The sequence below is a fragment of the Lissotriton helveticus genome, chromosome 3_1 (genome assembly GCF_964261635.1).
Source record: "Lissotriton helveticus chromosome 3_1, aLisHel1.1, whole genome shotgun sequence".
Taxonomy (NCBI): Eukaryota; Metazoa; Chordata; class Amphibia; order Caudata; family Salamandridae; genus Lissotriton; species Lissotriton helveticus.
The window spans coordinates 162140179-162154958 of record NC_136061.1 but is presented as its reverse complement, the minus strand read 5'-3'; the positions used below and the strand labels follow the sequence as shown (position 1 = coordinate 162154958).

Genomic DNA, 14780 nt, shown 5'->3' with positions numbered 1-14780 from the left:
ATAACTCAGTTAGCATGTGGATTATGAAACCCATACTCTTAAATGTATCCTAATAGTGTGTGGCTTACATAATCAGCCCTGAAAGATGGCATACCTATTTACTAGTGATATTACAGAAATGACAAATCAATATGCTACATTCTGAACTTCATTTATTTAAAGGGTCTTCTGATGTGTCCTGCAACACATTGCGGTCTTCACGGAATATCAACTTGGTGAATATGAAGATTTTGGAGGAAACAATTATTTCGATGAATGACCTAATCATTGACAATTGACAAACAGTTGATTACACTCATAAAATGAGTGTGCACACCAGGTACCGAATTCGAATCCAGAGGAGAGGTTGTGGGCAGTATAGTTATGTGATAAAGGGGAAGGTATGATCCAATACTTAATATGCAAAAAGAGAAGGGTATATTAAAAAAGAGGCTGCTGCAGTCTTTCTTCCAGGATTCAAGTAGGACCTACAAATGTGAGATCAGACAGAAAAAAAATGAGAGAAGTCCTGTGGCTATAAGGTATGGGAGACTTAAAATGGGGCTGAAGGAAGAGGGGAATGGTCTAAAACAGGAAGTAGGGGGTAAGAATGTGGGGAAAACTGATGAGTAAAAAGTTTCATCAACCTAGGTTTCCTGCAATATTTCAGTTACCACATTAGTTCACCTGGGAATGATTACAATTAACTTGATGACGATCTTATAATTTTCAATTTGGTTTGGATTATGTTTATTAACTCATATCAACTTTAGAAATAACTGTCCTATGTTTTTCTTGGGGTAAGATCGTTTAGTGCACCTCAAATATCCTTTGCAGAGTACAAACATCCTAATTCTCAGAAAATGTACCAAGGATGACAACCGGTAGTTGTGAGAGAACTGCATAAACTTTGGAAGTTATCTGAAGGTTGTTTTTTTTTAAGCACTAACAACAGAAATGCACTGTTGATGCAGTCTCACTATTCATATAATAAATTATTGATCTAATTGTGAAGGCGGCTCTCATTCTTCTGAGATGTGTTCCTAAGCAAAGCACACACGTGCAGATTTGGTGTTCTAGGGTGCTCTAACATCACGATTCACGAATCAGAGGCACCATTTGTGACTGTATTTCCCAATGGTAACGAGAGTGCAAGCATCTTTCTATAGCATAGTCTTGATGGGTCATTAGAAGGAAGATCATAATAACTGTTCCTTCCTAATTAACTTGTTAAACATTTGCAGACTGAGAATGGCCCAGGAAAAATATGGTAGTTAACCCCAAATCTCTGGGACTAAGCTCAGATGGCAAGAACTATCTTGCGAAAAAGCTCCAGTAGAGACACCATTGTTCCAGAATTACTATCTTTAGGCAACATCAACCCATCCAAGGAAAAAGAACCCAGAATGCACCAGTTAAAATTATTTCTGCAAATATTGCAGTCTTTACTCTTAAGTCACTTGAGGGATAAATAGCAGTTTGTTGATGGGCTCTTACAAAGGCAGCATGAGTTGCAGGTGTGTCACTTGGTGAGATGGGTTATAACGAAAACATTGCTTGAGCAATGGATGCTGCGAATGTCATCCATCCAAGGTTAAAAAATACACATAAGCCCAGTGTTGATCTTTTAATATGTGCAGTATCCTAAGAACGACCAGCAAAAAAATTAAAAGCCATATATTCTGCTGAACCCAACAATCTCATTTTGACCATGGTGAATTTCTATTTTACCAGTTTGATTAAGAAACCTATTACAAATAGCCTACTCGCAATTTTACTATTTGCCTGCGTGATGTCAAGATCTTCCACATGACGTACCACATGAGGATATCAGCGGGCAACAAAATTAGGAAAAAGCAAACACTCAAGTTTAATCCCTAAAAGACCTATATGGAGTATAGAAGTACAAATAGAAAAAAAATCGGTGTGGCTCAATGAATAACCTCTGGAAAATCAGATGTTATAGGAGGGAGGCAGCAGAACCCAGGGTGAAAAGGATTCATTGCAGCAATAAAAAAAGAACAGCATCTAGTGGAATATTAGCATGCAACCTGACAAATATTCTAACCATCATAGTTCTGTGTTCCATCATAGTTAACATCCGTAGGGAAGCTACCCCTCCATATTTCAATGGATGGGAAACTACTTCCATCTAGGCCAGAGTAAATTATTGGTAAACATTACTTACCTGTAACCATAGGTTTGCAATTTATTTCTGCTGTTAATTTACACCCTGTGTCATAATCCTGCCATCTTGTAGAGGGTCTGAAATCAATAAGTTGTTTTTGCCACTAAATCGATTTCTGCTTCAAGACTGATCCCTAGGTCAGCCATGTGGCTTCAATGCATCAGGGCAGACTTCACTTTAAGAATATTTATTTTCCATCATGCTATCGATCTGTGTGCTCATGAAGACGTGCATTTAATGTTATTGGATATTCTTATCTTTCACCTCCAATGTTGGTGTCAGTCACATAACCTTCTACAGAAACAAGCTGCAAAACAATGGCTACTTGTAACTTTCCACTTGGCAAACATACTGTACTGAAGACTCACATGGTGTGACTTTGAAGGAATACGTTTCCTCTTCTAAAGTTGTCGTGGGCATGCAGAAGAAAGAAAAAAAGTCTTCAATATTGTCTAACTCAATAGTCTCTTCGAGCTTGAATATACACACAGTACTATTTTGCAAAATATATGCATGGAGAACCACGTTGCTGATCCGCATATATCAACAAGGGGTAGGTTACCAAAAAAGTCAGATTGGCTTTTTCCTAACTGAATAATATGGCCTTTCTCTTACACGTAAAATAGGGTCTAAACACAACAGATGCAATTACAGTGTGCATTGCAAGTGTGAATGCAATGCACTGACTATCTTACGAGGCCCGCTTAAATAGTTGTTGGGCAATCTCAACAAATTGATGGGTAGTCATGTTAAGCGCTGTGCGTTATCATTTTAATACAGGATTGCCCTTCTTACATCTAGAGTTTGTAATGAATGAGTCACAAATGTCTACAAATCGGTGAAGAAAGAAAGCCCAACATGTATGTGTTGTTACACTTTTGCACATTCAAACTATGACCTCAGCAAAAATATCGCCAAACTGAGTTGGGTCATATCTCCTATGCTGTGAGCGGAGGTGGTGGTGCTATGGTGGTAGTATTCTGTAATGTCTCACACACTTTTTAATGTTACTGGAGAACCTCAACTGTCGCTCTCACAAGGGGCCCACTATAGGCATTATTAATGGTGCATTTTTCTTATCATATATGGTAGAAAGGGCAATTGGGGAAAGTCTACACAAATATTCCAGACTGATCCATACAGACGTTTTACGTGGGGTTGAGAATGCCTGGTAGCAAATCATTTTGGATGTTTACTTTCTATAAACAGATTGTCTGGTGTGCATTATTTTCAGATTGTGTTCATCTCCCCAATCTTTAAACTGTAGGTGATAACCTGCATAATGTGTTAGCCAAATCGCTTTAGACCCTGAAACATGTTCTAACAGACAATGTCTGAGACTCCATTGAGTCCAATGCTATATCTCTGGCACCATGATTGGCTCTAGAAAGTGTTTCCCTCCTTATTTCTGGCTTCACCATATCTGTTTGAATAAGAACAACTTTGCCCTAAAGCTACGTCTGGAAAGCTGCAAAGGCTACTAATCTAAAACGGTCGCCTGCCTTGGACTGATAGTTACTCCCTGTGAACATGCATAATAATAGGCATTGCTAGAGGAAGTCCGAAAAGGCCTTTCCTTTCATGACATTCTGGATATTACACCAGAGCACTCCGGCACACATTTCATATGAAGCTTGCTTTGGAGAATAGAGCAATGTGTATTGCCATCATGCCAAAGAGGCTCATTAACTTCCTTGTTGTGTATAGCCAATGCCTAAATAACAATACTCTTCAGAATTGACTAATCTTTTCCTGAGTAGAATACACCACTTTCACCAATTGTATCCAAGGTTACAACATCAGAAACTTTGGTATTTGATTTGGCCAAAGATGGGATTTTGGCAAATGTATACACCAGCTCAGCCTTGAAGCAACTGCATTGTCTATTTCATTTCCAACTCACTGACAAAGATCAAGTAAATTTTTTAAAAAACAATCAATCTAAGAGGAGCTGACCAGACCTACAAGGCTGGTCATGTGTGGCTTTTCTTTTAACTTCCAGACTTTTCTGAAAACAATCTCTAGTAGAAAGCATAGCGATTCAATCTTTCAACCAAGTTTACATCACAACTCTTCAAAATAAATATAAAACATAAATACCCCATTTATTCTTTAGCCCTATAGAAACATTAGTCTCTTACATGGGTCATCACCAGCAAGATATTCTAGTATTTACCAGATAACTACATTGTCACATGAAGAGATCCTGGACCAATCATTCAGGGATTTGTTACAAAAATGGAACTAAAATGGCCCTATTGGATATGGTAAATATAGTAGATGAGGGAGAGATATGGATTTTGAATTAAACTGCATCTCCGTGGCTTTCAAAATAGTGGACTAATTCTTACTTAGCAAACACAAGGAGATGATTGACGGAGCGCTGAAACTTTTCAGACACTCATGCCAGACACAGACCTGAGTTGAATCCATCCTCATTCTTTAGCTCAATTTCGCCACCCCATTTCAGACCCAGCTATAAGCAAATCAGTCTTGGCCCTGTGCCTCATGGGAACAGTCCAGCCCGAACTGCCCAGCCAGGTCTTCCCTGGACCGGAAACCAGCATCCTGGGACCGGTTTCGGGGTAACACCCCTAATCAGGCTAGCTTGAATCCAGTGGCAAAGTGACCGAGTGGCACACGTCTGTGCATACCCTGCTAACTTAGGGCAAACAAAGCAAAAACAAGTAGATGATGGACGGAGCGCTAATTGTTACTTATCCATCACCATTAGATGGTTAGACAAGGGGAATTCCACATTTACATGCTTTTGACAGATTTCGTCACAGCATTCAAACTTGTATTTCATTCTTACACTGATGATACATAACCCATGCTATGACTAGGCACTGCTCAGATTATTTTGATGTCCACTTACCTTTTGTCTATAACTACTGGAAAGCTGGATCCAGCTTTTCAACAGTTTTATCCAAACAGGTAAGTAGACACCTGTGCTACTGAGCCACTGGTGGACTGCTTCAGGCCACTCGTAGACCGGAAAAAAACAGTCCATCATACATTCAAATAAAAGTGGAAAGACAAACCGAAACAGCAAACAGAAAAACAGCAACACCTGAACAGCCCTGTGAACAGACCCAAAATGCAATTGACAAGGTTTTAAGACAATGGCTGAAAATACTAAGGAAAAAGAGATGAGGAAGGAGGAAGAATCAACGGCGCTTAAGGTATGGAATACAACTGGATCGCAATGAATGGCCCAAACATCATGGACTTCAAAACTTAAACAATAAATCAAAAAACGAATGTGAACTGGCAAAAGAACTTGGCATGCTGTTTTCACACATGTACCTAATAACACATTACGTAATCAGCACAATCATCTGCAGCACAGTCTTTGGCCAGACCTAAAAATAAAAAGGACAGCGGTGGCAATGTTCAGTACAAAGAGGATATGAAGACCCTGCACAGGTAAACAGACTGAAAGAGGTCTGAACGTTCTGTACGGAAACTTGAATGTTTTCCTCTTCGACAATCTCATTCTAAACAGGGTGACATGAATCAAAAATAAAGGTCCTACATGAGGACTCCAACATCATACTGTACTTACCCAGCAACATCTGTAGTATATAAAATATAAGACAGAAGACACCATTTGGCTGATTCAGTATACTGTCTTGTCCAAAGATGGAACCAATTAACCCAAATCCTCGGCCCCATCTGCAAGAGAACAGATATACACAGTCATTTAATTTGAAGACACATGTACAACTGTACCTCATTTGTCACATCTTTACTAGTGCCTGCTCTCATAGGGAAAGGGCATGGTTAAAGATAAATTCATTCTTTTTCACGTGACAAATCACAGTTCCCTTTAAGATTTACTATAATGTTTGAGAGGACAAGAAATGGAGTCTATCCAACAAGGAGTCTAACTTATGAACTCCAGGTCACACAGGTAAGAGCGGCATGTAATTTACTTGCTGAGCTATTTTACTGGTTTACCCCAACAAGACTCTACATTAGTCCAGATTTTGTGCATTTCTATGCATGGCTACACTGCTTCCGCAAATTTGTCTTTCAAAACCCACTCTTCAAGAACTCAAAAATCTCTGCTCTCAGCGATTAAACATTTGAGTAACTTGGGACCAATAAAAAAGCCAACTTCTTTTGCAATGGTATAGTCAAATACCTCAAGCTATGACAAGCCAACTCCTGCCACTAAAATCTAAGACTGCTGATGCTCAAAGCCTATATTCTGGCATCAAACTGTAAAGCCCCTCGCCTTCACAAACCTCCCGTGCCGTCTGCAACCCCACCAGTGCAGAATCACGCTGGCAGCCTATGTAATGGGTAAGAACACATTTGTCTTATAGAAGATGCCAAAAGCACCTGGCACTATGTAATAAAAGCCCTATGCTGATCAAGCATGTATCCACAAATTGTGTTTCTTTTCTTCTGTCATTCAGCAGTCTTTGCTTTTATTTCATATATGAAATTGCTCTCGTTTTCATTCCAACAATAGTGTTCGGAAATGTAAACCTGTATTTTGGCAGTTCCCTGTGTTTTTCTAATGAATATCTCTCCGTGCTTGAAACTATATTGCAAACACAATTGAAAAGGTTGATACTTTTGCCATTATGTAGCTGTAAATATTATTTTTCTTAAATCAAAACAAGAACTTTTAAAACAATGAGAAACAAGGTATAAGTTAAACATGTTAAACTACTCAGTATCAGGAGCCCCTGACCAGTTCTGGTAGCCAGGTGAAGGAGCTTAACGTCTCAGGAAGTCACACTAGGAATGGCTAAAGCTCATCTTGTACTCTGGATAGTAAACTCAGACATGACATTTAAGACAGTATGCTGCTGAAGGCCTTACCTGCCTGTCCATTATAATCTACCTGTAAACACAAATTTGAAAAAATAGCACAAGTGAAAGAGCTTCGTTGCACAAATGTTGCAGAAACAGGACATTCTCCTAAGCAAAATTATATTCATGATAAGACTACGGCAACTGAGACCACCACCAGAGTCATAGGAAGTCTGCTTTGGAGAATAGGGCAATGTATAAGGACATGATGAAATACGTCCACGACGCAAAAGTAACCAGAAGTGGGTACAATCTAACTAACTTAACTAACACGGGAAAATAATAAATAAAAAACAAATCTGAAATGTAGCCTCAATCTGCCCAGGCATATCGGTGTGTAAGTCTAGCATTATCTGGAAGTTGTGCGTTTTGGAATCCATCAAGCCCTTCTGCATCTGCACTAACCTGACAAACCCAGCCACCTTACACCTCTCACAACCAGCGTTAATGGAAATTACAGCAATGGTTATAGTTTCTAAGTAATATTGATCTATTGGAGAGAAAGTCTTAACCAAACAAGATCTTCAGCCTAGAAAACCTTACTTTACTCTGACGCGGACCACAGAAGGAAACTCAACGTTCATTTAATTACATTAACGAAAATTATTTCAGAATGTCACAAACAAGTTCACTATAACAATTGAAAAAGACTACAGTCCGATAAAAGAACAGGAAGCACAACAGATGGACAGACATTTCATTTATAAGTTACAAAGCTAACAAAGACATTTAAATGAAACTAACTCAATGCAACTACTATTTGAACACTTGGAACATAATGCAGGTCCAGCACCCCAAAGACAATTAGCTTCCTGGGCAAATACATCACATGCCTAGATCAAATTAACTATATGTTTACAACCATACAACCCGTAGTCAATTAAATGATTTTGCTTGGCAATTTATGTGTCCAAACAAAAGTCAAACAGAAAGCTTTCCTTACTATTTGGACACATGCCACATTACTGAAAAGGTTTTCATCCTAGCTCACAAAGCAGGACACAGAATACTCTGTAAATTCAATGACAATATCACAACTTGCTGCCCCCTAATAAGCGATTAATGCCCCGTGATGACATAGTTTCAACCCAGCTCCGAATATTCAAACTTTTAACCCAAGCACCATGAAAAGCCATCCTCCAATTCGACTGAAGATTTGGACGAAAGGATTCCTAGGAATTACTACCTGAACCACCACCACCCTCTCATTCAACCTAGAAGCCCACTTACACGTGTTGCACATTATACTGGGATGATAAACTTGACGACAGGGACTAGAAGCATACTGACACTATGTGTTAGGACTCAAGAGACTGGTCTAGAAACCACAGGCAGTTGTACCAACATTGAGCCACTAGTAGTGTTGGGAGATATGTAGCTAAAAAACAATGTTAACTTTCTTATCCACCTCAAGGTACAAATAAGACAGGCTTTTTATTTCATTGAACTCTTAATGCAAGAGTGAAACAAAGGCACAGGGACATTTGTTCTCATCTGTAGGAAGCAAGCAGAGGTCAGGAAGTATGCCAGTGTCCTTCATTGATATTACAAAGGGGTCCCAAAAGGGTCTGTCAAGTATCTGTTATTTTTCAACATTTATCTTCTGCCGCGGATTAGAATTGTTAATGCATAAAGTTAGAACCTACAGAGGACACACAACTCCTGTCTTCAGTAGACTCAAGCCCTATACAAACTTTACAGAATATCTGTTTGATACAGTCACTTCAAATGGCACCAAAGGAAATTAAGTGAATGCCTTTTCTGGTGGGCAACCTTTATTGGCATGGTGTAAGGCAGTGGATCTTAACCTCTTAACTTCTATGGACCTCCAATGATTCATTCATTACTTGCATCAGGGGAACCATTACTGTAAACCTAGCAATCTCTACAACTTGAAGCTCCGAACAATACATAAAAATACAAAAACAAGTATACACCAAACAAATACAGAAATGATTACATATTTTAAGTTATAAATATAAAAGAAATTCGAAATTTAATGGGAAGGTTAGACTTTTAATTCAAAAAGATTAAGCCATATGCTAGATTCTAACCTCATTGTCTTTTTTTGCTTCCAATGCATGCTTTCTTTTTGTCGGTGCGTCAATGGAGGCCTCCAATTTTTCATACTATATTCTGTTTCCTGTACTTGCGCTGCTCCCACAAATCAAGCTAAGGATAACAACTTTTAGGTTCCAATGTCAAATTGCTTCACATTTACAGGCCACTTTACACTTTACTTTACAGTCCATCGTATCTTTAGGTTTACCTAGGGCATGCATGAGTAAACAACAAAAGGGGTAAGATCGGTTTTGCTTCTTTACTTATATAAATGAGCTAATGTTATTTCATCTTCTAAACATGCATGGCCACCCAGACATTGAAGGGGACAAGGACCCTCAGTGGTCTGCGTACTGCAGGTTAAGAACCACTGTTGTAAGATGATCTCGCTTGCTTCTGAATTGGGTTCTATCTACTCCATGTGCAGTCAAAGAAAAACCTAAGGGTTTTCAACAAGAGTCTTAACTCCGAGCTCCAACATCTACAAGTTATCGAAGCGTGTTTAACTTTCCATTTCTCATGTCTTGGCTAGATCAGGACAATAGAATTTACCTCCGAATGCCAGGCGCAACACTTGCAGTCTTCTACTGGACGGTACAGCCACACTGTTACCTCTGCACGGCCACAAAGAGCATGCCTCTCTTGCTATCAATTCGAAAAGCAAATTACTCATACAACACAGTGTTGTGTCATGTATGGACTTCTCTTCTTTTTCACAGGCAAAGATTTTAATCAATATGTTTAGTCTAGAAATCTGAAATTCCACGTCTAGAATGCGGATATCGCCACAAAGAGTTACGGTCAGGAAGTTACATTCTAGTAACTCAAACTACATTTACAATAGCAGAATTAGACTGTGGAAAAGGAGATACGTGCAACTCCAAAATGCTTAGGTGTCATAGGACTGATAAGGATGTATTCCATATATTCATGAATGGTTTAAGGCATGCTGCTTCCTGTGGCAGCTATACTGGGAACTCTGATGTACTAGGAAGGAACCTGGAGAAGGACCTTGAATGGGTGGGCTTGGGATTACTACAAGACAATTCACTGCAAAGATAAGATGTGTACTTTGCCTGTTCTGTGATATTATGAGGTCTATTTAGGTTCAGCTTCAGGAACCTATATGTCTTGCTAGGGGTTATAGCAAGAGCTCCATAACATGCCACTATGCCATCAAACAGAAGAAAATCCACCACTGTTTACAATGCAAAATGAAGTATTTCTGCATCTCACAACACAGAGAAAGGGCACACTGCTAAGCACTCCTGCTGAGATACATAAAGCACATCACAAATATATCTTTACAATCATCAATCCTCTCCATATTAAATTATGGGGAAATGGCTGCTGAAGAAAAAGGATGGTAGCTTTACTACTCTCAGACCGGTTAGGAAGTTTTAAAAATGAACTGAATATATACATCTGTGGAGTCTCGATACAAAATACGAGATATCTTATGCACATGGTCAGGCGGAAACCTACTCTACAGTTGTGGCAGGGGATGCCCTCAGTTTTGACATCAGACAGCTTTTGCAGCAGCGTCTGAGCGCCATGACTAAAGCACCAATGACTGAGTGGAATGGATTTCCTGGAAGGAAAAGGCAGAACAGAAATAGGAAAAGAGCCACAGTTCAACTAGTGCCACATCTTGAGCTGCACAGCTTATCATGGGACTCAAATGGCCGAGGTGGTTTGGGGACGCTGGCAGGACATACTGTTTGGAATGTTGCTGAAAAACTGCCTCATCCAACAGAGGACCATAAACACCAACCAAAAGTACCAACTGTGGGCAGAGAACCCTTACGACATACACAAAACATGCGCGGAGGGTGTGTAAGCAGGAATATGGGGTAGATTATGTTGAATTAACTTGTGGATAGGACATATGCGAGCACAGTACCCAAAGAAAAATAAATCTCCACCGACTGACTTTCGAATTTCTAATAAGGTGCAAATACTCAGTTTTGGGATGCATTCTTTCATTTATATTGTACCAGCTTTGCTAGTAAATTCTACTTGTTCTTCACACCAAAACATGATGTCTCCTCTTATTACAGCCTAGCTTCACAAGTGTCAGTAGCAGATATTTTGAGCAAAAATAAACACAATAGTGACCAATATATTCTTTAAGTAACAAACAATTATTAATGTTATAGCTCAGCGAGCATGGGCTGAAGGCATTATTAAATACTCCTCTCTTCTCCAATCACTTGGCTAGGTACTGCTATAAAGAACAACTAATAGAGTGGAGGAACCATTTGGCCTCTGTATAGGGAAAGAATGGTTTTGAACTAACTTCTTTTAATAAATCAATTTTGAAAAAATATTAGTTCTCTACAGTAGAGTATTTATCAAACATGTTAACTGTTGCCGCATAGCTAAATATGGAAGATAACTGAAATTGCGCCCAATCAACTACTGCTTATACTCCTCTTATCAGTTATTCAGGCGGGCAAATACACCTAACACAAAGAAATAGAGGGTTAGCCAACCCAGATCTGGGCTGGGTATTGAACAAGCAGAAAAGGAAAGCTGAAAGATCACCAGCCCTTCCTTCACACAACTTTAGTACTACACCTGACCAAGAAGCAGGCAAAAGTGGCAGTATTATTTCACCCTCAATGCAAAGCCTGAAATAATGGACAGATTTTAAATTAATGGAGAGCCATCTCCCTCACCACCACCTACTAAAGATCTGGAAACTGCACTTAATGGCAGTCTAAATAAAGCATAGTGACTTCATGCTGCCAATAAAACAAACAAAAGACCCTCTATTTGACAATCTGCTAGCTCAGGTATAAGTCTGAAGCTATTCAAGCTCTTCAACCTTTTGGCTATCAAGAGAAACTAAGAGCAATGGACACAGTAGCATCAAGTATACAACTAGTGATCTCAAGATGCTTCCTCTACAGGTTAGGAGGTAAAATTGTCATGCCTCAACTAGGAAAAGTAAACCCAGACATCAAAAAGAGGGACTAGATGAACAATCACAACCTTTATTGATTACCAGAGAGTATAAAAAAAATAAGACACTTCCGGATAAATGCAAATCTTCCTCAACAACCAGCTGTATCTATCAACCAGGGAGCAGATGAATATAGGAAAAGAATAATTTCTTTGTAGAATGTATGAAAGAGTGGATAGGCCTTGTAGCAGCAAAATAATCTGGAAAAGAAACCATATACATATATATATATATATATATATATATATATATATATATATATATATATATATATACACACACACACACACACACACGCACACACCCTACATATCAATTCTTACATTTAGTTCTCAAATTAGAGCTAAATCAACTGGTCACAAATCAACCACTGCATATTAGATTCAGTAAAACCCATTCCTGCTGATGGAAACAAAATAATCAAGCAACACTTTCGAAAGCAGTAGAATTGCGAGAATTATTGGATTACCTGAGAAACTGAGATCTGGCAATCTTGTGTAATGTCCTACTCTGACTGCTTTGCTGCACAAAAGACAAACACACTCTTGCTTGCTCCTGTATTGAGGCCACCTTGAATCTACTTTGGTTCTCTTTTTTAGTTTTATATTTTACATATTTTAGCAGACTTCGTTTTAGCTACATAATTTTTTTTATACAATATTATTCTAAGAAACGCTGTACATGCTGCTTGATTTTAGAAAGCCTTTAATGCAATATAATCAGTACACCTCGGTCAAGGCAAAGGAACAGTTAAAGATATCTCAGATTGCTTCTAAAATCTAGACACATCAATACATCAGAAATGGACCTCTAACATAGTTGGATTGTATTAAACCGTGCGCTGTCCCTTTACGGTGAGAGGAGGCACTCTAGCCACAACGGTCCTGAAGCGAATGCCGTATTCGACCTGCAGTTTGCTAATGCTGCTAATCCATCCTGATCCTGCAGAGAAGGTATGCCAATCCAACTCCAGACCATGTCATCCAGGTAAGGGGTTTCAAGTTAACCCAAGATCAGGTAGAGGGTACACAAACTATGCTCTCTGAGTAGGGGTAGGGCTAGGTTGGTATATATAGATATACAAAAATGAGACTGCCATGATTGGACTGTTCATTCTTTTCACTATGTAAAAAAAAAACTGATTACATTGCTTTTTTTTATCTGCCAAATAATCACGGCACATTCTCTCTATCCAAGAATACAACTATTTCAATAAATGTATTAAAAATGTCCATTGTATCTTTAGGTTTACCTAGGGCATGCATGAGTAAACAACAAAAGGGGTGAGATCTGTTTCCACGATTCCATTGGGAATCAGCGTCATGTTCGAGGTTGCCAAAATCACCTGCTACTCCAGAATGGTTAGGGGTTTGGGTGAGGCACTGTGATCTAACTAGGAATTAAGACAATCTGATGGTGTAGATGGATTCAGATGCCGCACTAGGAGTCCTGGTGTCCTAATACGCAGTCCTACATTTTGTAGTGGGTACCGTATAACAATTCTTCATTCTTTAAAAAATAAATTTAAAAAAGCACTGAGTAGTCACATTTTCGCTAATCAACATTTTGTTGTACAGAGCCCGTTTACATTATTTCTTTGCAACTTAACTTTTATCGTTACGTTTTTTCTGGACCTACACCCATTTTCAAACTTATGCATTGCCTTGATTCTGTTTTTTTGACGTGGAGGAAAGTTACCACAGAAAATAATGCTAGGAACATTAATGCTCTGGATATAAAGCATGTGAACCATATAAAGAAACACCTGGGGCCATAGTACAGAACGTGCCACAAGGGTGTGACCTGTGTGCTGTTGCTTTAGCTCCCTTGAGGCAGTTTGGTATTATAGAAAGGGCAGCATACTCTTCAACTGCTAGGAGTCTAACACAGATCTCAAGAAGGCCTTCTCTTGTTTGCATGGGGCCATGGCCTCTCACAAACGATGAGAATATTTTGCCTCTGCGCCTGGCTTGTTTTATTAGAGATGCTGGCAAAGAGGCCATTAAGGGGTACACGGACTAAGGGGTACAGAGGCAGTGCCTAGTTAGTGCAACCCTTGAGGGTACCTAATGGAAGTGGGTTCTAAGGTTCCGTCCAGACATCCCCTGCATGAGGGTTCAGTCACTCACTGCACCCGCCCTCAAGACGATGCGTGCCCCCCACCCCCCTTTAAAATGCAGGCATGGTGGCTGTCTGCTGAGTGAAAGTGAGACAAACTCCTTCAAACAGTAATGTGCCGTTCCTCAGTGCAAATGCAGGCTGTGAATTTGCTGCAAGAGGACAAATTGTATCACTCTGCGCCTGGTGTACACACTTAAAATGTGTATCCAAGAATAGAGTTGGCCACTGTTAAGACTAGGAAATGCAGCCATGGGCCATACTGTCTGTGTGCCACCGCTCTGGAGCATTGCAGTGTCACAGCCTGTTTGACAGGTCTGCTGGGTTTACACATAGCACTTGAAGTGCACTTCAAAGGAGGGGAAAAGAATGTCAAACACTGTTTACATCCACTGTCTGGTTGCTGTGAGCTCCGCTTTGATTTTACTAGATGTCTGTCTCCGAGTTTGTTGGGTGTACATGGCCTGCCTAAAAATTGGATTTTAGTGTTAGATGTAGGAGGACACCAGAATTACCATAGTACACTCCCTCCACACACACCCAGCACTCAAAGTCCAAGTTTAGTGAGGCAGAAGAGTTCAACCATCTTTAAAAAAAATGGCCAAAGTGGGATGGGTTAGGCCTTTTTATATTTTG

The 14780-nt window shown here is 39.5% G+C and overlaps 1 protein-coding gene across 1 annotated transcript in view; it reads right to left on the bottom strand.

Moving 5' to 3' along the window:
* Positions 1-14780, bottom strand: part of VKORC1L1 (vitamin K epoxide reductase complex subunit 1L1) — a 98439-nt gene that overhangs the window by 27512 nt on the left and 56147 nt on the right. The window contains exon 2 of the mRNA XM_078679463.1: positions 5736-5845. Within this exon, the coding sequence (XP_078535589.1) occupies positions 5736-5845 (110 nt within the window). The remainder of the gene's footprint in view (positions 1-5735; positions 5846-14780) is intronic.